Source organism: Scatophagus argus, chromosome 11 (assembly GCF_020382885.2).
Source record: "Scatophagus argus isolate fScaArg1 chromosome 11, fScaArg1.pri, whole genome shotgun sequence".
In the NCBI taxonomy this organism is placed as follows: Eukaryota; Metazoa; Chordata; class Actinopteri; family Scatophagidae; genus Scatophagus; species Scatophagus argus.
Window position 1 is genome coordinate 8,750,801 of NC_058503.1, and position 27,675 is coordinate 8,778,475.

Sequence of the window (27,675 nt, forward strand, 5' to 3'; positions counted from 1 at the left end):
AATGACAGGTATGCACAAGGCAGGTGCTATAACAGACTGTTAAGCCTGTATTACAGAAACTTCTTAGCTTACATCATAAGTTGAGAACTCTCAAGGCAAAGGGGATGGGATTAAAAATGCGTTGCAAATTTCTTATTTTTGTCGTTTTTAAAACTGGACTAAAAGTGAAAGGACCACCACAGACTGGATGAAAACTAGTACAGAGACAAAGGGTTTTGTTAGACGGCCCCACATATATTTACTCATTTACTGTGCTACTCCCTACGTTTATTCCACTGTGTATCAGAGAGAAATATTGTACTTCTTACTCCACTACATTTATTTGATAGTTATTAGATTTGATTGCAGGGCAAATTATTTATTCAGAGTCTGGTGCTATTACACATACACACTGACTGCTGGTTGGACAAAGTAAACATTATGTTTATGTCAACTTGTGCTGGTGGTTTATGGATATTATTACACCAAAAAATTTCAATAATTAAAAAAGTAGACATCTGTAGATTAGTCAATAATGAAAATAACCATTAGTTGCAGCCCTACAATGTTCAGCTTTCTTTATTTTGCCTCGCAATAATGTATCTCTCACGACTCATTGGCCTTCTATCTACTAAGGTTAGGAAATAGTCCCTGATACTAAAGATAGTGATGACGTTCATGTTTATTATTTTTTATTATTATTATTTAATTATTTCCAGAAACAATGGAAAATGGAAAACTAGCCAACACTCCAGGTTAATAATAAATATATTGATATTTCTTTACAGTAAGTGTGCATGAGTGATTGTAGCAGCCGATATGTAATGATTAACAATATACACAGGCTGATAAAAAGATCAAACAGTGCAGTGCAGTGATACTGTCATTGATCCAATTTATTTGACTTGACAGCCACCAAGGAACAAGGTCCAGGTAAATAAAATGGAGTTAATATGATATTTCCTGATTTTCCCAAGTTGACAAGGTTAATCTCACTGCAGGATTTGACAAGTGACCTGCATGTGGTAGATTTTAGAAAACTGAGGACTGAATGGAGCAGTAATGTCTTGAAGAAACACAGGATTTCATTTGCTGAGTCATTGGGCAGCCACATCCACTTGTGATGTTATGTTTGGTGTTGATATACAGAATGTGAAGGAGGCTGCCTCTGATTTGGGACACAAATCTTTAAGTAGTCTTCCCCAGTTTGACTCATAAGTGTATGCAGATAAACAATGGGGTATGGCAGTCTTGGACTTAGTGTTACTTGCTGGTAGATGAAGAAGTTGAGCTTAAAGATTGAAAGTGATTCACACTTTTTTTTGCAGTAGCTGAGTGTGTAATTAATTCCAAGCAAATTGAGTTATTTCTCTTAAATTGGTTGCTTCCTAAGTCAAACACTTACCACACAAGTTTGTCATTTTGCCACACCTTCACAGATGAGGCAATAATCCCAATCCTCCATCTTCTCTATATTTGATTGCACGGTCATGAGCTGTGACTAATTACTGTCTTCACTCGCTGTAAGTGATTAAAATCACACAGTGCCTACACAATGTTTTGTTCATCTGTGGCTTGAGTGGGAGTTGTTGGAAAAAGGCTACGTCATTAACAAGAAACATTTTCCTTTTTTCTTTAATGCTGTCGTGTGAACTTGTCGTTTTACTACAGCAGCAGTCTTATTACTATATGTAGTAGGTACTGTCTAGTGTACGTGATAATTAAAAATGTAGTAGTCTGTGATAATTGAATAATTAAAATATTATACTTTAATAATGTAATTGATAGTTAAATAATGTAAGCTAGTAAGTACATGAAGAAATAACTCTCTTGTTATTTGAATGTGAAAAAAGGGGTTTTAAAGTTAATTACATCATCCTTTTAAGTTGTATAACTCACACTAAATTGATTTTCTCTTGGAGAGTGAAACAGATTTATGTTTCACTTTAAAGCACGTAGTGTTCTAGATTTAGGAGAACTTTTTTTTATGTTTATGTTTCATCCCTCTATAGCTGTGATGTCATGTTTGTGCCCTGAGCTGCAGATTTTTCATTTCTGTGTGGAGATCACAAGCCAAATAAAACAGCTTTTTATATGTGTATAACAAGCTACATCTCCTGTGTCTGTGACAAGATAGTTCATAGTTTGAAGTTTTGTGAGTTGCCCTCAACACTGAGAGTCTGCATTAGTCCTTCAGGAAGCTTCAGAGCAGCAGAAGAAACCATGCAGGGAAGAGAGACCATTTTCCAAATTGGTATTTTGACTTTGTGGAAAGCATAATGTTTACCTCCCCTTTGGAAATCCCAGTCTGTCCTGGAGAGGAGAAGGAATTAATAAGTGCAGGCACAGATGGGCAGTCAGAGGACATAGAGCCATACTCACAAAGAGCATCATGTTGGCAGTGAGATAAAGGTCATCCCTTTGTCATTGTAATTATCTGTAATCTGGGGAAGGGGGTAGCCATTAAACTCACAGTACATACAGTTACGACACTAGACCCCCTTTGTATGACCCCATGATCTAACAAGAGAAAGAGGATTTGTGCTACTATTAAGCAGAAGGCACATGGACTGTTGATTGGACTGATTTTTAGCCTATGAGACTCCAAGGATGGCAGTGTCGCTCGGTCCAGATTCCCTATTGGATGGAGTGAAGGGCGCTAAGAGCATCTAGTGCTCTGGCCATGGCAAAAACTCTGTAAAGACTCTTGTAATTTATGTGCGCTCACTAGTGCACATAAATAAGGTACGTATTGGGGATTGGACCTGTAAAACTGGTTTGTTGGAAGATTACCCACTACAGGGTTCCTGTCAGAGGTCACAGAGTCATCACTTGGATTTAAGCTCTGCACTTGTGAAATGGAAACAGTACAAGTAGCACAAACTGTATGTCAGGTGGTGCATAATTCTCTGGTTTCTGAAATAAAACATAAAGACACAAACACATGCATATCTGTACAGCAATAGAGAAGCAAAGTCCCTCTCCCTCTGGTATTACTTTTGGGACCTTTTTTCAGAAAACAATATGTATGGTGGACAGTAGTGAGAGATGAATAATTTTTTTTCTATGAATTACATGTGATGTTTGTCGTAGCGCAGTTAAAGAGCTGTTTAGTTTTGGGTGAATTACATTTTTCTTTTCTCACAATATATGTCACTAACATAGCCATTAGACTGGCCCAGAAAAAGTATTAAATGAAGTGATAATCACTGCAAGTTTGGCCATGTTGACAACTGCAGCTTTGTGAAAGGAGAGTTCGTCTGTTGTGTGAGCTAACTAGCTGACGGGACTGGCTCGACAAGGTTTTGGTAAGAATTAAACAAGACATCACTTGCGGGACAGTGTAGTCTTTCTTATTGCATATTTCAAAGTCCGATACTTCAACAGTTTGATGAAAAATTGGGATTTCTTGATTTGCAGAATTATTTTTTAAATTGACAAACGTCATGAGCTCTATAACATTAATATTAATAATTGGCTGGCAGTGACTTCTGCGCTACTGATGACAGCAGGAGCATAGTGGAGAAGATGAGCACAAAGAGGAGAAAGCGGAAAGAAACCTGTAACTTGAACCTTGGACCTTAAGAATTCCCAGGTTAACCTTAGTTCCTAATTCCTAGCCCCTAGTTCTCATCAGTAGTTTAGGTTTCAGTTGTCCTTCCTGAGCATTTTTTCTTTTGTTCCCTTAGTTTGCCCATTTTCCCCTTCTTGGCCTTCATCTCTATCATCACTTTCCTCCTCCAACACTCTGCTTGAGTTCCTGAATCATGCCCTAAAGCTGAACTAACAGTCTTTTGGCTCCAGTGTCCTTGTGTCACCACTGGGCACTGGGCCTAATCCTGCAATGGGACACTGAGGAAGAGACCACAAAGTGAAATGGGGGGGTGGCAGGAGGCAGGAGTTGGGGAGGGTGCTGGGAGTGAGTAAAGCTGGTGCCTGTATGGTGGTGTAGTATCTCAGCTTTACACTCACTTGGTCCACAAAACTACACCTGTGGACATCATAATCTGTGGATGGTGCATGGTGATGTCAAAGCCTGAGATGGCATTGAAGGGATCATAGAGGTTAAGGAGTACAAGAATTTGAAACATGATGAAGTAAACATATTACTAAGACATAACATGTCTTAGTAACAGGCATATAATTTAAAAAACAGAATGCTGGTAGTCATGTTTCATAATTAATGTAATCATTGAAAAGACATGGCATTTGGGGAGTGGGACTTGGTAAACCTGAGGAGGTCTTCAGGATCATCACTTTGGAGATTGTAAATTCAACTCCTCTTCCCTAAACATGACCGTAAATTCACAAACATGGAGAACTGCTCGTTAAATCGTAATCAAGGGTCAGCAGCACCCCACACTTTCCTTCAGTGTGTATGGAGTTCATGTTACATAGCAGAAAATTGGTACTTAGGACCATAAAGAGAGCCAGAGTGAGGATTGAAATTCAACACTTCAAAGCAGGAGAGTGTAAACTGTGGACAAAAGTTCAGGACCTTAGGTTCCTACACACATGCAAAGTCAAAATATTAAAATGGAAATCAACTGATTAACTGATAACTGATTAATTGAAGAAAATTAAAAATAAGCTGAAAAGAGTTATTAAGAGCTCTTTTGACAATTGAGTTGTGTTGCAAGCAAAAGAGCAAAAGTTAACCGGTTCCAGTTTATGTTCTGGGAAATTGTAATTTACTTTTTTTTAGAAGCTATATTCTGTTATTTAAAAGCCGAAACAGGATGTCAGTTTTTCAAGAAAATATTAGGGGTGTGCTGATATGCCAGTTATTTCTCCCTGGATACAAATTCTGATATCCAAAATCAAAGTACCAGCCAATACCGAGTACTGATGACAGTGTTCCTTTATTCCAAAATGTCAGGCCTTTGATCCGGAGTTTCAAGATCATATCTGGAAAAACATGCAGAAAATGTACAAGCCTATTGTCCAAAAATCCTGAGTAATGTTGGCTAACTGCAAGAAGTCAACACTTCTGCTATCACCACAAAGACATTTATTGTGAAACATCCAGGAAGAGGCTAAGTATTAAATTAATGTTTTTTTGTTTCAAGTGGGACAATGAACCTGACCTGTTTGATAAGGTGATTATTGGTGCTCAAACAGCATTGGTGCACACCTAAAAAAATTGGCAGATGAATCAAAAATTAAGATAATTGTTAGTTGCCTCTCTCAAACGTATTAGTAAAAACAGATAAAGATATGACCAGGACCTTTCATATAAATGCTTAGCAATTCTCTGGTTTATCAGCGATTAAATTATCTTTAGATGTGTTTAGATTTCAAATGAAAAGAAGGCTTGTGCTTAATTGGAATTTCTTTGACTGAAAAGAGTTCAGCTGTTATTTGACGTTGTTCCATAATTTTGTTTTCAGTGGGGGCTTCAGCAGACCCTTCATGCTCTAATTGATTTAATTAAGTGGACGTTTTTCCCTTTGGCTGTCCTGATGCATGAACTGGAGTATGTAGACAAACACTGAGTTATCTCACCCAGAGCACAGGGCTTGGCTTATCTGTATTTCACAGAATGATCCACGTTCCAAGTTCCCCTTGGAGCATTGCAGCTCACGTTATAGGCGTCCCTCTTGATGTTCAGCCTCATTAATAATCTCTCACCGTACCCATGCACGCTCCAAAAGGCACAGACGCTCTAGTAAACATTATGACTTACATTTGTTAAGGGTTTTCCCTCTTGTGCGATGATGAGTCGTTCCGCACCCTGCTCTTTTTGTGATGAGCAAACATATATACGATATAGATTTCTTGATTTCTGCAACAACTATGGTGCTTAATTTATAGTCATTTTAATCTTTATTTTAATTGAAACAGACTATGTGCTTCTGCAATTTGAGATAATTCTACTCTTCCTGGTCTTAAGAAGTAAATTATTCATTTCTCCTTGTTTTATCCCACTTTGTAATGCATAGTTACTGATGCACTGTTAACTCAAATGTTGTCCCTTATGTTTTTCACCCACCACAGTTGATCTTCACCAAGAAGGAGTAGCATGTTGACGCTACCCCCCATCCCCACCCCCCACTTCCACCACCAATGCATAGGTGTCCTAGCCACCCTGGCTATTATTATTATTTGGAAAAAGAAACATCACATTCTAGCTCTACTCTGCAACCAAGAGTCGACTATATGTTTTTGTTTTCCAGCAAGACCGGTAGAGTGATGATATACCTCTGTCATAGACACTGAATGGCTTGCTGGCATCAGAGTCCCCCAGTTGTCAGTGAGCTACATTTTAAACGCAGCAGTATGGTTTAATAACAATGCAAATGATTTAGCTGATTTTCTGTAGCTGCTTCAGCTTTGAAGTTTGTAACAGAAGTAAAGCTCTGAATGGCTTGAGGTGAGTTGAAATGATCTGACACTGGATCTATGTGACTGTGCCATTGCAGGTGAGGTGAGAAACTTGCATGTTTTGCTGCTGCTGATTTCACCACTAGCACGCCTTCAAGTAGATATGGATCAGTGAAACAAGCAGGTTTTGCTGTTTGCTGGATGTAATATAATGCACACCCTTTCCCCTCTATGCCACTTGGTGTGAAAACCTCTATGCTACAGGATCTATAAGCATGCACCAAGCAAACGCGTTGATGACTCATGTGAATTAAGCGGGCTGAGAGAATTTGAACGTGTTTCTAAGCACTTTCCTACACGATAATTGTGGCCACATTGCACACAGAGAATAAGAAAGTGGGTGCTTGTCAAGGCGTATCAATAGTGTTTGCAGGGACTTGCATTATGGGAGGGATTATATGGATGGAATTCATGTCTAGTGAAAACCTGCCATGAGCTCTGTCACTTCTACAGTGCAGGAGCAAAACAGTGTTGTCAGAATTACACAATAAGCAAGACAAGACACAACACAGAACAGCCAAGTGAGAACAGCTACATGTCTGATAAGTGGTAGTGTGGAGAGGGCTCTGATCTGTCAGGCCTTCTGTCGCATATTATTTGTGGGTAATATTTTTTGATCTGAGGCCACTCCACTGACACAGGGAAGACACACATTCGTGGTACATTACATTGTAATATGAACTCCATATTTCTACTGATTATCTTGCCATCGTTGTGACGAAAGATAAGTAATTGTCGCCATGATAACTTTCTGGAGTTTTAGCGTGATGTCTCATGGTATTATAAATTGGTGTGCTGTGTTTTGTCACCTGATAAAAGAGAAGTATCTGCAGCTGTAGTGCACTTACAAAGAAGTCCCCAGATGATTTTAAAATTTTGATGAGGGCCTCTCTCCTGGCATGTCTCATGTTCTGGATCCACAGAATGAATGATCAAAATTTACTTGGATTGTCTTTTTATCTCTTTCTTGATGTCTTGCTGCTCAGGTAGCTTGTAATATACAACTGTGTTCTATAGACTTAAATCTCATAACTTAGTGTGGTGTCTGAAAGAAGCGCAGTAACTGCACATGGAGATGGTATCAGTAAAAGTCGTGTGACTGCCTGTTTGAACTTTAAAACCAGTTAGACCAAACATCAGGACAGTCTGCCTAGTTGTGGCTGATAATTCAGTGCTCATGAAATCTATATGAGGACAGATTAATGCTTTGGAGACAACAGCTCAATTTTGATCTTGCTGCTTTAAATATCTTTCAATATTTTAAGGCGGATTATCAAAGTAGACCCACCAATTCAATTCACCATTCATGTAGGCTATAAAGATAATATGTCTTCATTTATTTGTCCTGAAATGTGCTGCTGCTCCTGCGTGCTTGGTGTTTAGTTGATTCAGTTGCTGAATGGAGCAATATGATAGGCCTCCTGTAATCCATTTGTGCCTTTCTCTCTCTCTCTCTCTCTCTCTCTCTCTCTCTCTCACACACACACACACACACACACACACACACACACACACATGGTTGAGGCTGGAGGAAATCCTGCTTTATTTATGAGATGTATAGCTCAGAGAGCCACAGGGTTCTCATGAGAATTCAAGACTGCACACACACAAACACAGTATTTTGCCTGTGGAGTATTTCCGTTTTCTGCTCTCTCTCTCTCTCTCTCTCTCTCACTCTCACACACACACACACACACACACACACACACACACACACACACACACACACACACACACACACAGACCCATATACCCATGTTGCAGGGCATCTTTTTACCCTGTCTGCTGTTTTGGCTCAGTAGAACCACAGTTGTTTGAGCATGACCTCAGTCTTCCTCAGCAGCGCACGGAGAGCTGTCGGCAGATGCGTACTGAATGTGGTGCTTTAGTGCTTTATGTGGCAGCAGTTCAGTGGAAAGAGTGATTTCATCTGCATGTCAGAGAAGCAGAAATGCCATCTTATGTCCAGGTCACACCAAATCACTGTTGCACAAGTCGAGTGAATTGTGAAAGTTGTCAGCCAAAGCACTAAACACAGATGAACATTCTGGCAGGGAGATAACTTCATGTGCAGCTTTTTTTGGCCTTAACCTGAAGAGCAACGAAGAAAACTAAGCTGTTTGTATGATTTAAAGGTGTCAGGAAAAATGTTTTTGTCCACCGTAGGGAGCAGTTAGCCAGGTGTTACATTCCCTGTGCTGGACTTGGAATTCTGGAAATTTAGCATTTAACACTAGAAGCTAAATTGATAACAAGTGAAATAAAAGAGAAACACGGGTCTGAAAGTGAGACCTTAAAGAGGCTGTAATTAGTATTTTTAGAAAAAAATAATGAAATGTGAAAACATTTCGAAAGTTTGAAAAATGTTGTTTGTAGTGATGAAACTACAAATCACCACATCTGCGAGGTTCAGCTCTTTGTTTCACTGTCTGGCCCACCTTTTACCCTTACAGATCACTCTCACTGCCCTCCTTTACCCCATTTTCCAACCCTGTTCATGCACCTCATTTTCAATCATATGGAGCCCTCCATATGTCAAGACCTGAAGAAATTGTCATTGAATGTGTTATGCTTCTGTAGTAACAGAACAAGTGCTTCAATGCAATCTCCTATCTGCTACTACTGTATTGTACAATGCCCTCTGTTGTTGTAATCCTTGCTTACAGTGCTTCTGCTCAAAAATGGTGGAAATGCAGCCTGGTTTCCTAGATAGCACCAGGTTTCAAGAATCGTGAATGAATCAGTTCATTGGCATAGATAATTTGGTGGAAAAGAGTTAATAGTGTCATTTTGGCTGCGCCTGCCAGTTGTTTTATCAGAACATTTTCATGTCATCTGGTCGTTGGAAAAGTCTGTTGAAATCAGACATATTTAAATCTCTGTGGTCATAATGTCTGGTGAAAATAATTTACATGTGTTCACATCAAACGTGAAGCAAATTTTTTGCATGTCGGTTATATACAAAGTCAATGCAAAGCACATTTGTGTGATTTGCTAAAAAATTGAACTCAGAGTGTTGTGTTGGGAGGATGGATTGGTGCAGCAGCGTCGCTGCTCAGCTCAGCTACTGAGATCTGGGAAGCGCTCGAGGACAGTTTCACTGACAGAGCTGGAGCTTCTGGAGGAGTAAACACCTACAGTCTGCTCTGATCTGGACCAGGGAGAGGATTAAAAATGCATATAAATATAAATGCACCTTTTGGATTAAAAGCATTTATCTCAACTCAACCTGTCTGCAGCAGCGAGCTGCGGTGTAATGTACTCTAATTAGTCTCTTTGTCCTTGTTGACTGCTGCCTGGAGGGGAAGTGTTCATGCACATACAGAGAGGAGAATGCAAAAAAGAAAAGACTGGAGGGAAGATGAGTGTGATGAGTTCAGTCAGAGTTGACACACACCTTTTTGGTGCCCGCTACTGTTTTCTGGCTTACGGTTAATGTACAATAAGGTATTCTGGCTGTTTGAAGCAAATAAAAGCAAGTGATCTTGAAGTCAAATTTGTTTGATTAACACAAGGAAAACATTTGCTTTCTGTGTGAACACAATTTGAATTATATTAAAGGAGAAAGATAGTTGATTGTTGAATCCCAGGCTGTCAAATACCAAGGCTTTGTGTTGGAACACAAACAATATATGACCAGTATTTCTCCCATTTATTCAGAGCTTTAACATCATTAAAGAACATGTGGACCGACACCAGCAGAAACCTTTAATTATAAATAACAAAGAAGAATCTGATTTAAAATTACACCAGATATTAAAGATTTGACTTTAACAATACAGCACCATACAGACACAATACAAAGGAATAGTTAGACATAATGGGAAATGTCATGCCAAAAGTTAGAAGAGATCGCTGTGAGGTTGCTACGCAACCAGTGGAACCTCTGGGATGTGACCGTGCTGGCAAAGTCTGACACCTGTGACACATAAGACCACAATTTGTCATTTTAAACTAATGAAATTGAGTTAAATAGTGAGTCTTATAGGAGTTGATGGGCATATTTTGTTACCTTCGCACCGAGCAAGGCCAACTGTTCCCCTGTTTCAAGTCTTCATACCAAGCTAAGCCAATCGACTACCGTCTGTGGTCATATTCACTGTGATGACACAAGATCGAACATCATATTTAACTCTCAGCAAAAAATGTAACTGAAATCCTTCCCAAAATGGTGAACTATTCCTTTAGCTATTTATTGTTTCTTTTCTTACTGAAGAACAGTCATAAAGGAGACCTAACTGTATAGGCTGACACTGGCAGCTCAAACCATTAATTAGCTGCTGATTTTTATATTCGTGCCTGTCGAGTCAAAGTCATCAAACATACCTGAACTTAAAACATGCTTCCAGGAAGAGGTGGAGATCAGGACAGTATAAAAATTTAAGAATAACAAACCTCCCTTCATTCTTGTTATGTAGTTGTTTCCTGTATTCATTCCATTAAGGTTTTTTCTTTTAGCATGAGGCCATTACAGAGGTCAAAGTCTTTTCCTGTAGCTTGGCAAAGCCCGTTCTGATGCTGTTAAAGAGGGGAGGCGTCTTGTTCAACTGCTCTTGAAACATGGCTCCCATGAACTGACATGTATATGCTCCAAGTATACTTGGAAAAAAAGGTGTAGCTTTTACTGAGCTGTTTCTGTTTTTAACATTCTGTTCTGGTTTCCCCGTGGCTCTGACATCAGCATGAGGTTGTGTAACTTAAACAAACAAACGTGTAGGAAAGACAAGCAGGACACCAGTAACAAGTCTGCTGTCAGTCCTTAGAAAAGTGTCTTGGGAAACATGGATAAATTTAGACGGTGTTTCTGTCAGTTATGCAAAGTAAGTCACTTGTGGAAGTTGAATAGCAAGGTAAAACATCCCTGAAAATATTTCTCCTCCTTGAAAATATTTGGCAAATTCTCACCTTTTCCGTTTTCTGAAAACAAGACTGTCTGATCTGCTTGCAGCTGATGTTTTGCAACACTGACTGTTTCACATTTAGACTTTAAATAGTGAAGAATAAATGACAACAAAAACATTCTATACCATAAAGAATCGGTGTAAGACCTGTTGAAGAAGAACAATTTGTAGTTTAATAGCCTATTTTCATAATTATTTTTTTAGTTATTTTGTGGGTTAGGATTATGTAAAACATGTCAAACATGAAAGATACTGTAGTTACAGATTGTCAAATGTAAAGATTTGAGGCATTGTTCTGCCATGTTTTCAAATGAATTAAATCTTCTGGTTCTGGACTGGTGGTTGAAAAAAATGAGCAATGTAATTATGTCACGTTGGGCTTTGAGAAATTATAATGGATATTCCTCTCATTTTTTCAAACGTTATATCGACAAAACAATCACAGTCGACAGATCTGTCACTTGCAGTCCTAACTGTGACATATTGTTTCTTGGACACTTGTAAGTTGTTTTAATGGCAGTAATTGCATCTGTCCTTCTGCCTGTTATTCCTGGCACTGGAAACGGACATTTTATTTACAGAGTGTACATGTATGCCCATTATGCGTTTTTTTGCAATTAATATCTTTCCATTTATTCTTCTCCACTCCACACCTGCCGTGCACACTGATGGGCTTGATGGTGTTAAGGCCTTTTAACAGGCTTTTGTGCAAGAGCTCAAGAGGAGTGAGAGAAAACCTGAAAATGAACTGAATGTCTGCTCTCAGAGTCAGGATAAAGATATGTGACTGTGGTATATCTGCATTGTTATCATCTTCAGGAGGAAATGATTTACCAGATTGAATTTGTGTAATTCACTTTCAAGTTTTTTTCTTTGTGACACAAACGCAGAACATTGAAATATTCACGGCCGCTGTCCACTCATGAGTTAACTGTAAGTAAATAGCCTGAGTAAATGATTCACATCTATAGTTTGGTGATAGCGACTTAAGTTGTTCAACAGGTCTGCATTGCGTTGCACTAGTCTTTCTGCATTGCTCTTGGTACATCAGTATGTTCTCTCATGGGAGCGACTGATCAAAGAGAATAATTCAGGTCCATAGCTGAGGGAGGAGTAGAAAGAAAACCAATGGAGCAGAAGGTACAAAGAGAAGGTAAAGCTCAAGCTGGGATGAAGTCAACAGTGGTTTGTGTTAAGCAGGGAAGCAGATATGCTGGAAGAGTTTCGGTTGACTATTTCTGTACCGTGTTTCCGCATGAGTTGACCTCATTTTACAACATATTCTTTCACAACTTATCCTGAAAATATTGTTTTAAATGAAACTGAGAGCCCACTGAGATGTTGTGAGTTAATTTCCCCATACAGCATAGGGTCATCAGAACTGCCTGTGTACTCATTACAGATTAAGCACACAGTGAATTAACTCAGAGATGCAAATGGTGCACACAAGACAATTGCACACGATAGACACGGCTTGTTTAGTTTCCCTCCCATGTTACCTCATTAAGAGAAAATCTCTTCCAGCCATTTGTTGCTTGCAGGGATCCTCACAGATGCACGATAACGTATAGGATCACCTACATGAGAGTGTAGAATTAGATGTTTGAAAGTAAAACCTCTTAATCCATTCTAATTTATTTTTCCTATTTCAGTCCTCTATTTAATCCATGCACTTTCTTGTTCTTGCCAAAAAAAACAAAAAAGATCCCTACTGAGGTCTGGATTATCCAAAGTAACTGGGGCATTGTTTCTGGAAAGAGCTGTGGAGTTTCTCAAATGCAATTTTTTTTTACTGTTTTGAGCGCTATATATCTATATATATTCAGTTTCCTCTCTTATGTTGTGGTGGTGGCAGAAATTTTTAAACCTAAACAAACAGAGATTAAATTTTCTACACGGATAGATACCATAAGGGAGAATTAGGAAAATATATCTTTGTGGTTGGAGTGAACTTGCACTTAATATAATCAGGGTGACTTTGTTTTTCCAATCTGTCTATGTATTTTCTTTTCACTAAAGTTCAAGTTTGGTCAGTTAGGGAGGGAGCTGTCAGCACTGTGAAGAAAGAGGCAGTAATGGGAGGCTTGCTGGAGACAATTTAAAAGTAAATGACACCAGTGCTCTTGCTGCTTCCACATCACTAGGTGGGAGTTGTAAACAGCACATTTAATGAACAGAAGCAAAACTGCTTGTTTGTTAGTGTGTGTGGCCTAGAATGTATTTCATGGGACTTACACTTCAAATTGATAGGAAATTATGCATACCCCTTATTGAAGTGTTGTATCTCTAGTTCAGACTTTGCTTTGTGAAGAGTCAGGAGGTGCAGGGCTAAGTGCTTCTCTTCAGTGAACTGGAGACTAATGTTTGCAGGGGAGGAAGCTGTAGGTAACAGGAAAATAGTCATCAGATATTCTTAGTTCAGCATGTAGGAGTGTATTAAGTGGTGACGGTTTGTTGAATCTGTCATGGCAGTATGGTTGAGCTATATCATGGAATATAGCCTGTGACGGTAGAAATGTATCCAAGGTAGAGAATACCGTTTCTACCATGGGAACTGTCACCTAGTATTTCTGCCATATTAGGGTTTGACCAACCATTACGAGGCTTAGGTGCACTGAAGCCATTCTGGGCACCGCCTAAGCCGAATGAACATAAAATCAGTATGCAGCATATCAAAACTAACTTATCTGACCCCAATCTAACGCTCATGGAGGACTTGTTTACTAAGGTTTATCATGAAGCTTTTTAAGTGTTACCTTATTTATTATCTGCTCTAGCATTTTCAACTTTTGGTACAAAGCCAAACCTCTCAAATGCATTTTTTAATTGACAGAAATCATGTTATTACTTTGGTATTTACCTTCATAATCCTGCTTGCAGATGTAAAACGATTGCAGTCTTATTACGCCTTGCTTGCTTGACTGTCATGGTCATTCATTCATAAAGAGCATACAGAATCTCTTCACTCTGGATGTTTAATATCTGATCACTGCTTAGGTTTATAGCAAGTGTATCCTCTTACTGCTGAGTGCTCCTGTTAGATTGACTCTGGCTTGCTAATTGACTATATTGAATAAATGGAGTGTAAGAAAAGCTGAAATGCAGGCATGTCTTGCTCTGGGCATTTTGTGCATTTGATTTCACAAGCTGCTCATATTCAACAAAGTTTCCAAGTCAATAAGAGACTGCAGTGTCACAATGTTTCTTGCCTCCAGACTCAAAAGGCGCAATATGGCATAAATCATCTTTTGTTCTCTGCACATTCTGCAACACTTCTTTTTATTTCACATAGTTGTTGTTAAATTAACCTTGGCTTCAGGTGAGAGCGTTGAAGAAAAATACCAGCTAACTCTTATGTTTCTATTCATATTCTGCTTGGTGAGAAAGAGAACACAAAGATGTCCTCTCTGTGGTTATGTATTTTGTTTGAGTGCATTTAGACTCATAATTTAGTTTGATTTACATATTTTCCCCCAATTTCTGTTGTCAGACAAATGAACAGGCATAAAATAATGATTAGACACCTATTACCTGTACTACCCATTAAAAAAGGCATATTTCCTGGACAGCTTTGTGAACAGTTTTTTGCAGTATAAAAGATATCAAACTAAACCATATCAGTGTCAGCTGAGCAACCACACTCACTGAGCCAGACGACAAGAGGTCATTGACAGCGTCTGAAACAAGTAACTTCTTCAAGGTCAACAGTGTAACCTCATACTCAACTTAAATACAGCGTACACACCTGAATTGTGTGATTAGCAATGTTGACATTTTAAATTAGCAAGAGAGAAAGGACATGTAGTTGTATTATTGATCTTTCTGCCCTGAGGTACACTTGCATCATACTTTTCCAAAAAATATCTTTCCCCATATATATTTTTAGATTGTAGATGTTTTTGGGTGTCAGTTTACTCTGGGTGTACTCTGAGGGGTTAAGAAAACTTATCATTTACAGTGTAGTACAGTTCATTTGAATACATTAGCTTTAGCCGCTGCCAGACCTTTGTTGTTTGACCTGAAAGTGATCTGTTTTTCACAGATACTAGATTTTTCTCTTTCTCTCTCTCTCTGCCTCTCTCTCTTTGTCAGACACAAACACACCATCACCTCGGGTTTTTCCCCGTCTCTTCCACTCGAAGGAAAACAAGCAGCGTTGTACATCAAAGCCGTGCTCACTACATTTGCCCTGCTGTGCTTTATAGTGCTCGTCTTTTGTTGTTGTGCCAGGGGACATGGATGCCAGACTGTCACATACAGAGTGAAAAACAGAGACAGTCCTTCCCATTTCACTTATGAACTAAGGCTGTAAAAAGGATTAAAAAAGACCCAAGGAAACCTGTGCTAATAGACAGTGGCTTGGGGCAGGGAGAGGTTGTGTACAGAGGAGTGTGTTATGAGTGAACAAGCTGCTCAGGAGAGCATCATGTGTTTAGAGTGCAGGGAGCTGTGCAAAGTGAACAAGCACCGCTTTGTCACGGACGGAGGTAAAGTGGGCATCAAGGAGCAGAGAAAACAACCCAAGTTTGAAGCCAGCTATTTATGACTGACAAAAAAAAGAGGGCTGTAGAAAAAAAGTACTCAGTGCAGCAGGGATTCAGTGTTGTTTTCATCTTTCACTGCAGTCATTATGATGGAATAATAATATCAAATTCAAATGATGTGCTACTCTGTGCCTAAACTAAGAAGGTACTAATTAAAACTGCAGTTCACAGTTTGTGATCTCTCACAAATTACTGACTGGAGGTTGGTGCTTCGGTAGAAAAAACATTGAAAACGTCCATCTGTCTGCACAGAAAAAGTGTGATGCATGGATTAAATAAGAGCGGTGATGCAGAATTATAACCTACTGCAGTGCCAGCATTCTGCTGTCAAAATATGGTGTTAAAAAAGCATATTCTCTTGTATTTTAATATCATATCGAGGAATTCTGGAGACACTCGTGGAGATTAAGTGGCAGAATTCGGGGGGAGAACAACCTTTGTTTGAAGCGCCACCCTTCTCCACCTTTGTGCGGAATGAAAGTTGGTGCTTTGTAAAGACATATAGAAAATTGAAGAGTGAGGGGCTAAAAGTCGAATTCTTTGGGGAACGCCCATGTCAGTGAAAATGGGACCACCCAGTGGCTGTTGTCATGGAGATTCACTCAACAATGTTGGCTCTGCTGAGGAGAGAAGGGCTGCAGCAATGACAGAAAATGAATCTGATGTAAAAAATTGATGGCAAGAGAGTTTGAGGGAAGGATTGTCCAGACAAGGGAATTCTACCTTTCTGTCATTTGGCCTTGTTTAGATTTAATTTAAGGCATTTTTCCCTAGAATTGTGTCAAAGTTCAGCATTGCTACTTCAGTGGCCTACATGAGTGAGCTACTGCCACTCTATCTCTATATAGTTTAAGTACACATTACAGGGACAAAAACCTTTAGTAAACAGTAGACAGTAAAATGGTGCTGCAACTAAAGATTATTCTGATCATTGATTTATTCTTCAGTTATTTTCCTAATTACATGTTTGGTATATAAAATATCAGAAAGCAGTGATAGATGCCCATTGTAGTTTCATAAAGCACAAGGGGAACTCTTCAAATTGCTTGTTTTGTTGATTAATCGTCTATGAAAGTTTTAAAGAGGATGAAGAAGATGGGGTTGACTACCTGGCAACAGGGATTGATATTGGGCTGGATTGGGTGAAAGCAGGCAGTACACTATCTGATACATACATTTAACAACTTTGTAATAAGCTTACTGGATATAATTTGGTACTTTTGAGAAGTACTGTCCTCTATGAAGTCAGTGCCGTCTGTGTGCTATAAGGGATTCCTCTCAATTCATGAGACTCATGAGAACAATTGGGCGTTTTTGTTCTAAAGCAGCAAGAATTGAACTGATGCAAAAAGTTCTCTCTGTTTTGAGATGATGCAAGTGCATGGTACCGTGCACACAACATTGATTTCATTTGCACAGCAAATTAAATGTGTGCACATCATCATGTTTTGTTCAAACAAAATAGGTCGTTTGTAGTAATAAGCCTGATAATTATCACTCGATTGTGCAGCTCTACTTGGCTGTGTGGAGCTGTACAGAGCTAAACCACAGTGAATATTGAATTTCAATTCATCTGGTGGACAGGACACAAACACAAGTCTAATTTAATGATGATGTCACTCTGCAACTACTGGATATGTGTAAATAAGTAAGTGTCTTTCAACAAGGTCAGCATATCAACTGAAAAAGGTGATGATATGTCAGTGTCATTGTTTCAAAAAATTGGTATTACAGGTTTGAGTTTTTAATTTTTTCCCAAATGTGTGCTGATCAGATTGTCATCATAAATAGCTGAACTTTATAGAGATTTTAATCTCTGTCTTCAGTCATGCTTTGCTGCTGGTTTAGCTGGTGCTTCTTACCACAGAGTTTGATAAAGAAGCCTCTTCTGTCTTTAAATGTGCAGTCATATGATGTGGTGATATCCAGCCCCACCTCTGTTTTTTGTGGTCTGAGAGAGAGCCTCCTTTTAGGTCCTATTTTAAGCTGAACACGAGAAACCTTTGGCGTTGTGTTTGAGAGTCTGAGTTTTGGGCCTTTTTTTTTCATTTTGATGGCGTACTCATGTATAGCAAAACTCATGAATAGCAACCACCAACCTCATCACAGAGTGGAAAATGAGCTTGATGGAAGATGAGAGTCCTGTACAGGGTTTGAGTTGAGTTGTTAGTCCTGATCAAAAGATACTCATCACCAGAGCGCGTTGTGGGCTTAACCAACAGACTTTGACTTTCCAGCTATTATGAACTGGCCCACTGTAACTGTAGTTAAAAAAAACAAAACATTCAGGCCCGGGACAATGTGCTCATCTCCCTATTTGATACTATCATGATACTTGAGTGCTGCCTCATTTCAGAATCAATTCATGATAGAATGAAGATAACTGCGTTGATTAATTAATTTGTGGACATCTTACCTTCTCCTGTTTGATAATGGCAGAAGAGGGGGAGCCCTCCGCTGTGTTGTTATTAACATCTCCTGCAGTGGAGAAAGCAGAAAGCAGCCTCGCTCCTACACTGCTGGCTGCTGTCATTGCTGTCCCAGACGCTGAGCGGGTGCAGAAACAGGCTGTGCGTGGACTTATTTTCTTCCGCACAGAGTTGGTTAAAGTTGTTAAATGCTGCAGTGTGTGCTGGTCAACTGATCTCGTTTGTTATTGCTGGAGGTCACTGCTCCGCTAATGTTAGCCTCCGAGTGGTGACGTAGAAAGTTCACAATACCTTTTCTGTTCGTTGTAATATTATTAAATAAATAATCATGTGTACCTGCTATACACTTTCTGCCCTCACAGTCCCATTTTTCATTCCGCCAACATATCCTTATTAATGCACATTTAGAAAATGAATTTTAACGTAATTGCTTAGGCCTGGCGGGAGTGAGCTTAGGTTTGACAGGCCACCACCCTGGCAGAAATCCTCTGTGTGAGCTGGTGACAGATTGATGGCTTGTTGGGGCTGTACAACATTGTCTGTTTCATGTAGCTGTCACTCTTTTTTTTTTTTTTTTGCTAGCAGCAGCTGTACATGTAAGAAACATTGGTGACACTGACTGCATGTATTTATGCAATTGCCTGGTTTTGTTGTTGGAGACAAATAATTCAGTGAATAATATGATTAGATCCACAGTGGCTGCAACAGTGAGTCTGGCCCTCATGTTTCAGTCTGCTCAGTTCACTCCTAGTGCTTCCGACACTGATTGCCAGTAGGGAGTAAGGCAGTTGTCCTTCCTCTGAGAAACAGCAACTGCAAACAGTGTGGAGTGGAGGGGGAGGGGGGTGCAGATGTCTCCCATTGGCTGAATCCTGCTTGTCTTTGACCTGAATGCCAAACACAGAAAGCTCTGCCAGACGTTTTTTTTCTTTAAACATCCCCTCTTTTTTTTATAATCCTCTTTTACTTTCCCTTTCTCTTTGTGTGGTGTTGAAAGAGCCTCTGAGCGTTACCCCCTCACTGAAGGGAGTTGTGAAGTGCTGGTGAAGCCCAGCTCAGCAGTCTGTCGCTCATCTTTACTCTTTTAATTCTGTCAGCAGAGGAATGAGGGGTCACAAGGAGCATGAGCTCCCGGGCTCTTCTCTTTTTAAACCCCCTCTCTCCCAAATGTGTTTGTTTTCTTTTGTGTGTATTTGTGTACTCTCCCACAGGAAAAATGTTTTTTGTTCAACCATCTGTCTGTGTACCATATCAAGGAAACGGGGTTAGTGGCTCTGATTAAATGACGGCTGTATCATAACAGTTTGTGTTGAGTGGATCCACTTTCCACACACAGCTGACTGAAACACATTCAGATAAATTTCTGTATAAGCTGTTCTTGTGGATTTCATTGATAGGAAAAGTGACAGCATGTTAGCAGGCATCACAATGAGCAATGGTATAGATGCCATTCTGACATACACAATTACCCATAGAGGAGGATGGTCTTGATTTGGAGTGGCTTTCCCATCCCTCTGCGTAATGAGCAGGGTTGTCAAGGAGACAGAGGAATTGGTATCATGGATGAGGGGAGTTGAAGTGCTCATGCTAGGATGGGGTAATATCATGTGTTATTCTGCCAATTTACACAAAGAATTTACACAATTTGAAAGAAATAGCGCAACATTTGCCTCTTGACTGTTTGATCCTTCTTCTGTCTGGTTGTTGTCAGGAATGTTAAAATAATGCTCATGGTTTTGTTTTGGGTTAGCCAGCAGCCAGTTAGTGGGAACCCTGAGATAGCCGAATAAATCAGCATCACAGGGTGTTGCTTCCCTTTGTTTTGTTGTGAGTTGTGTTGCGCACACAGTGCTGATAAACTACTCCAAAAAGCCCCCAGCGAACTGTATTAGTAGCAAGTTGGTGCAGGTTATGCTGTCCAACATTTTGTTAGACGCTACAATACTTCAATGTGAAGCCTCATTTTGCTCTGCTTCATTAGCCCTTTCAGAGTTACTGCAATACACCGTGAAAACAAATCGACCCTTCCTGTATCTGTTTCGAGTCAAAAAGCGATAAGCACTTAAGTGGATAGAAACTCTTAATTTCTTAAGAAGGCTTTTATTGTGAAGCATTTGTAAAACAGGAAAACATGTTTTCCTGTTGCTTAATGGCTTGCAAGATTCCCATGCGCAATAGAAAATGCAGGGTAGTTGCAAAAAAAAAAGGATGTTTTCTGGATTATGAGAGTTGTTGTCTTCATTGTTAAACAACCACTGTTGCTGGTGGAAATGAATAATCATGCTTCATCTTGAGTAAGCAATTCAAATAATAGTAAAACAGTAGAGTAGTTAGTTAGCTGATTTGCATCCCTCCTTCCTCTCTGACATATCATATGGTGTTTCCAATGACTCCCTGGGAATATTAGCATCAATATCTCAAATGTTGCAACAGTAATACCAAGGAGCATTTCAACAAATACTGTCTGGTTTACTCATCCATCCACACAGGAGGAATGAATAAAATAACACAAAAGAAGAGTAACAGCTTCCTCTAATCCAGCAGCTCGAGCCTGAGGCAGATAGAGGCCACAGCACGATCGCATACCTCCTGTCTCCTGGAAGAGTTGACGTCATCGTCTCTCATCTTGTCATAAATCTGGCCTTCCACTTCAGCGTCCTGCGCTCTCCAAAGAATCACAGCAGCTGCATTCTCGTCCCGTTCCGTGCGACGAGCAGACCCTTTTGCCATCTTGCTTCTGCTGGCTTTGTTGCTGCAGTAAAAGTTGTCACATTCTGAAAAGTTGTGTAACTTAACTTATGGTGAACTTAACTTAAACCCCCCCACCCCACCTCCTCTCTGCGTCTTAGCTGTCCCTGTCCCGGCCTGTGAAGAAATCCAGTTTGACAGCTTTAGTGACGGCAGGCAGAGGCACATTCACGCAAGTACGCTGCATTACTGTACAAACTTTTTACTGCTTGTTGTAGAGATGAAAGCGGCTGGTGGACACACATGCCTGCTTTTGGCTGAAACGTTAAGACTGCATTCAGTAATGGCTGCACTGTCTCTGTGGTTGTGGCCTAATTGAAGTGGAAGCGAATATCTTTGGCTGAAAAAAACAGCCAGCGCTTTAGAGTGCTCCCATTTGCATTTAATAAATGTAGCCTCCGCAAAAGATATAAGTCTTTCCAGCAGTAATGGAATCATTTATATGGTCTAATTTGTGCAGCTACACTTCTCATGAGACATAATTCTCTTTTGTCGTTGAGCTTCATCTGTGCTCTGCCCTCTCATTAAAGAATACAGTGTCGACGACAAAACGAGTAAGGGACTATACAATCACCCTGCATCTTGTGTGAGGAATTTGTGCCCCCCCCCCCCCCCGGTTCTAGTGAAAAATGAATTGAATCTAGATTGTTGTGCACATATACTAAATATGCATGAATGTACTCACCCACTTTCTTCCTCACGCACACATTTATCAGTACTGTTTTTTTCCATTTTAATGTGTTTGAGTCAGCGGGGGTTTTCATTTCATTTCAGTTATTTATGCTTTCTTCTGAGCTTTGTGAAAAGTATCTTATTGCGATATTTGATCGTGTTGTAGAAGATATTCAGCTGTCAAGGTTTTGCTGCCATGAATCTCAGTGCTTTAACACTAAAGCTTGACGACATGATTTTTCACTCTGTATCTTTGAATTCTTTTCACCTGCACCACTTCTGCTTACTTTATTTATTGCAGTCATCTTGCTTCCAGCAGCAGACTGTTAACTTGGACGTGAGCTAAATATACACCGAATTGCTCGGATAGTTCTCATACCGTGAGATGCCTTTTATCACAGGAAAAAATAAAGTTTTCACAAAACAGGAATAAACAAAATCACATCAAACTTAACTCATCCTTTTGGGCATATTCCTGAACAAGTTCAATTCCTGGGCAGTTAAGGTGGTCCAGGAAACCCATGTCAAATCACTTCCCCTAAGAATGAAATAGAGCATGTAATGATAATGGGGAAGTCTTTGCGTGTGTGTGTGTGTGTGTGTGTGAGTGAGGCAGAAAAGCACATGAATTGATTCGTGTGTTTCTGTTCTCTACCAAAGAGGGCTTTTCAGAGGTTCCTTTTTTTAGCTTGAATGTTGCATTTTGTGCGTCGTATTTTCAGCTGTTGGTTTAATTTTGTATCTTATTCAGAGGTGTGTTGTGGATTATTTATGGTGGAGGAGTGATCACATCATCAGCAATTTGAGATGTTGTCATAATCTTGATCCAAAGAATTATTAGTTTTGGTTCCTGTTTTGCCTCTAAATATTACCACAAACTTTTCATTCATACTTAGCTTGATTATGTAATTTAGCCTTGTGATAGACTGCCATCCTGTTCACAGTGTATCCTGTCTAATGCCTAATGTGAGCTGGTATAAGCGGTTTAAAAATCGTGTGCATGAATTTGGATTAATTTGTAATGACTCATCACTTGTCACAGCAAAACTCACATGCACACACACCTAAAATTTGACTCAACATTACATATGATATTTAAGACAAGACAAGACAACTTTATTTGTATAGCCCATTTTTACAAGCAGTTTGTCTTTACGTAAGATTACATTTACAGACCAACGAGAAGGTATGGATGTATTTATGCAGTCTTGTTTCCAAATTGATACTAATCATTGTGAAGAATTTGGCGCTCAGTTTATTATGACCCAAAGGATATCTTTATGTTGATGATTCCTTTTTTTCAAAATGTAAATTACCTAACAGTTATTCAGTAACTCACTGACAGTAATGAACTACCGGTAATCAGTTCATTCAACCAGTCATCATCATCCTGTCTACCCCCTAGTGGTTGTTTGAGGGAGTGGCAGTGTTTGCTGTCTGAACCAGTTAACTGGCTGTCTTTTCATCTTTACCTTGTGCCAAATTGTTCCTATCCTAATAATCACTCTGATGCTGCTGGATCCCTCTGCGTGGCACTTCGTGAGCCGTGTTATTACTTGTCTGACTCCAGTCATCGTCTTTCCGCAGGAAGACTCCATGAAAGATGACAGAGGAGGTGATTGTTGTAGCCAAGTGGGACTACACGGCCCAGCAGGACCAGGAACTTGACATCCGTAAAAACGAGCGTCTCTTCCTCTTGGACGACTCAAAGACCTGGTGGCGCGTCCGCAACGCTGCAAACCAAACGGGGTATGTGCCATCCAACTACGTCGAGCGCAAGAACAGCCTGAAGAAAGGCTCGCTGGTGAAGAACATCAAAGACACACTGGGTAAGAAGAATTTAGTTTTATTCTGCTTAGAAGTAAAAGGTCACCTGTGTGTACAAGAGGAGTTGCAGTCAGTAGATTCTTTTGTCAGTGGAAGTGGTAAATCGCCTCACTCCCTTCCCAGTGCACTCTGCACCCTGGTAGAGGAGATAAGCTGTGATCGTTAACAGTGGTCACTCTTGTGTGCATGCATGAGTGTTAGAAGTAAAGTGATTCCCTCACTGTCCCAGCTGGGAGCTGTCACTGTGCACTCCAGACATCCCTTCAAGTTGACCGTTGCTCTCAGCTGTCAGCGCGCTGTCTCTCAGTCCCAGTTATGACTTGAATACATTATACTGCCTGTGTAGCCATAGCTCCCAACTTATGAGAAGAACTCTTGGTGCATATTGTATGAGAAAACTTTTCTGGATTTGGGTAAGACAAAAAAAGGCGAGCTATTAAGAAGCTACTCTGTAAATAAAGAGAGAGTTAGTTTTGCTATAGCCAGTTATGAGAGCAGAGAAAATGGCTTTCATATGTACCTGGTGTCTCTAAAGGTCCTTCCTCATTTTACAACAAACCTGCCTTTGTATTGAAGTTTTCTTTCTCTCCTTACAATCGATCAATAAAACAGGACCAACATGTTGACACATTGAACAATAAGCTGCCATAATTGAAAGTAATCAACTTCCACAACTTGTGACATAAAGAGATTTTGTACCCCAGAACTAGACATAGTCAGTACTTTTGAGTATTGACTAAACTGTGTCCATAGTATTGCATATTGAAAACTGTCAAAAACAAAAATCGAAGAGGAAAAGTAGGGCAGTAGTTTTTCTCACTTTTTATTTTCTTTGCATATGTGTGGCACACATTGCTCCGGATATGTCCCTGAGCAGCGGTGTAACCTTTTGCCAGTGCAGTTTTCTTGTGCGTTGGTGTTATCTGTGGTAAAGCTTTCTGTTGCATCTGACCCTGCATCTTCAAAACATTCGTGTTTGTGTCACTCAGGAAGCAGGAAATTGGTTTAATTTATTATGACTGATAGTAAGACAAATGATCTCATAACCAGTTTGTAATAGATGTCAGGCTTCACAACAGCATATGAGCTAATTTATTTTTATGCCTCTGCGCTAGCTGTGGCCTGAAGCGTTATGTTTTCATGTTGTTTGTGCATTGCTGTCTGTATGTACATCCATCCCATTCTTCTGAATGCAGTATCTCAGGAACACTTTGAGGGTTTTTGTTTTTCAAATTTGGCATAAATGTCATGTCAATGGACTCAAGGATGAACTGATTAGTATTTGGTTGTCAAACTCACTGTGATCCCTCTAAACATGTTTTTAGTCATAACTCAAGAATCCATGCACCTATTACGAATTTTACTCAAATGGTTAATAGGATAAAATGATGAATTGATGATATTTTATATCCAGAGCGTCAGATGTCAACTTCACTGTGACATCATAATGTTTTTTGTCCATTATTCAACACTGTAACTCAGGAACCGCAGACGAGATTGTGGCCATATTTCACATTTGGTCACACACTGAACTAGTGACTCTAATCTTGGGTGTCCATCTTGAAACTATAGATCTTCTTTGCTGCCAGGGCAAAGATGTGTGTGAAGCATCCACGTTTTAAAATTTGTAGCAACGTCCATATTTGAAGCATTGTAGTCCTCACTGGTTTTGATGATACTGAGCTCCAGGTGATTGTCATTGCCCCATGTGATCAAGCTCTCTATCAGTTCCTGCAGATACTGTGAGTTTGGATTATATGACTTTGAATTTGAAGGTGGGGGCTTAAAATTATTTGGAGGGGACACTGAAACCCCTAATCATCCACAGGGTACAGACACTACAAATGTGACAGCCAGACAGCAGCTTAGACGGGATGAGATGCATCAGTGGTAGATGTGTGCTAAAATGGGATGTGCATATGTGTATAGTTCAAATTGAGAACGAACGAATTAAGCTGAAAATGATCATCTTGCTCTACTTTCTTGCAGCGGGCCACAAGCAAGATGGAGCACAGCACAGAAATCCATCTGTTTTGACAGTTTTAGCATCAGTTACCACTTCACATCAGGATGGTAGATGGAATGAATAGATAGAATAAATATAGTAACTGAGTGGCCCTGAAAGGCAGCCATATTTAGAGTTGGGGGGCTGGTTGAGGGGTGAGGAGAATAGAGCGAGATGAAGGGAGTCTGGTCTAATGCACTGATTCCTCTCGGCTCTGTGAATTCCAGCCCTCGGGGGAAATCTGCCGCTTTATGTGGGCCAGCGTGGCACAGCCTGCCACTGTCACCCACACCGGGGTCTATTGTGTGCAGAGACAACATGTATTTCCCCCTCACTCCCCCACTTTAATACTGTTAATATCAGCCCTTTTCTCAGTCACTGTAGGACTCTGCTTGTCTCTGATCAGTAAATTGATTGGTGGAGAAATCATTGGCTAATGGTTGTGTTGGATTGATGGATTACCTCTCTGTCCCCGACTGTGTCACATTTTGTCTACAACATTATTGCGTTGTTCCATTTCAGTCTGAGTAGTTTGCTTGCAGCCCAGTAGCTCTTTAGTGTTAAAAGCTTGAGCAAATCCAGTAGGCGAGAACATTTTTATGATGAGGTGATGAGCAATAGGTGAGGTCATGGGCTAATGGAACTTATTCACACACTTGACTAGAGAATCTGATTGGCTGAGAGTGAGATTACTTCATCCTGGCTCTTTTTCAGCTCTTTAGTAAGTCTACATTGTGATTATGGACTTCACAGATCGTCTGTGATTGCTGTTGTCTCCGGCTTTCCCCTCCTCATTCACTGTGCTTTAATGTGGTCGAATCATCGGCACCCATCCAGGCAGAATTGAATTGTAAATGGCTTCATACTGCTTTGTGCCCCAGTTTCTACTCACAGGAAATAAAAACAGTATTGGGTGAAAAACTTCAGCAGCGATACTACTCATAGCTGAAACTGGGCCAGTACTCACCATCACAATGAACTGGCAAGTAAGACTTCTCTGAAAAGAGATAAAATTGTGCACCTGTGTAAAGCTCAATATGTGCTCTACACTAACTCCTAATAAGGGCTTGGATTTCTGCTAGAGCCTCCAAAATCCTCTGTCTATAGATGGTCTGTACAGCCTGGCAGGTACCAGGGGTGCATTTGCTGGTCATTTGGACAAATGAATTTCCATGAGTAGTTTGTGGGAAGAATTAGAGATGTGTAGGATCCTCTGGTGGCCTTGGATGGTCTAAGATGAATACGGGCTATACAACCTAAAGGGAGTCCAGACTTAATTACAACAACTATTGGTCAGATTGCCATGACATTTTGTAGACACTCCCCTCAGGATGAATTGTAATACCTTAGGTAAGCTTTTATCAAGCTTCATTTACAGGTCAAAATGCCTTCCTTTTTTTGACTAGTTCCTGTTTGGGATCGCCGCATGTTTCTATATCGAACCAGGCCCTGCTCAACCCCAACATTAAAATATTATTCACGTATTTACCACTGTTTGCGTCATTCCTCATACAGCCCTTCCCATTTATCTGGTTTTGGGATCAGCAATTTTGGCCGGAGTGCAACCAGAGCTTCAGTGCCACATGCACAGGAGAGGTGGGAATCGACCCTCCAATGCGAACAGTAGACAAACCGCTCTACCTCCTGAGCCACAGCAGCACTGACTGTCATCAGGTGGCCTGTGTGACGACACCCAGTCTCCTCTGTGGGTATACACACTCTGTGTATGTACTCATACAAGTCACCCTGTTGTCTGTGCCGGAGCTGTCATTGCTTTCCAGCTCCAAACAACAGTAGTATATATGTAGCACAGCCTGCTGTTGAGGGAAAAAAAATAGCGGGAAAGGTTGACTTTTTTAAAAATTAATAACGAAAACAATTTAATCTTTTTTAAAAGGTAGGAATTTAAAACTTTAAATAATTCCTGCACATAATTCATACCTCTAAACTGCCTCCTCTGCTGCCTCTGTGTCTGCTGTACAGGTTGATGCTTCAGAGTACTGCCACCTTCATTTTTATTCTAATTTAAGCTGCACAATTAATTTTCATTTTTCTCCTTGAACCTTTTAGCAGGTTTTGCTGCTTTTGCACACAGTAATGCATTAAGACCTTAGGGCACTTATTGAGGACAGAGCAACCGTGTGAGGGTTATTTAAAGAGACACATAGCTCATCTGTGATCCATTT

The 27,675-nt window shown here is 40.0% G+C and overlaps 1 protein-coding gene across 1 annotated transcript in view; it reads left to right on the top strand.

Annotated features, from left to right (window-relative positions):
• Nucleotides 1–27,675, top strand: part of nck2a (NCK adaptor protein 2a) — a 34,478-nt gene that overhangs the window by 1,211 nt on the left and 5,592 nt on the right. The window contains exon 2 of the mRNA XM_046405141.1: nucleotides 23,245–23,486. Coding sequence (XP_046261097.1) covers nucleotides 23,261–23,486 — 226 coding nt within the window. The 5' untranslated portion in view covers nucleotides 23,245–23,260. The remainder of the gene's footprint in view (nucleotides 1–23,244; nucleotides 23,487–27,675) is intronic.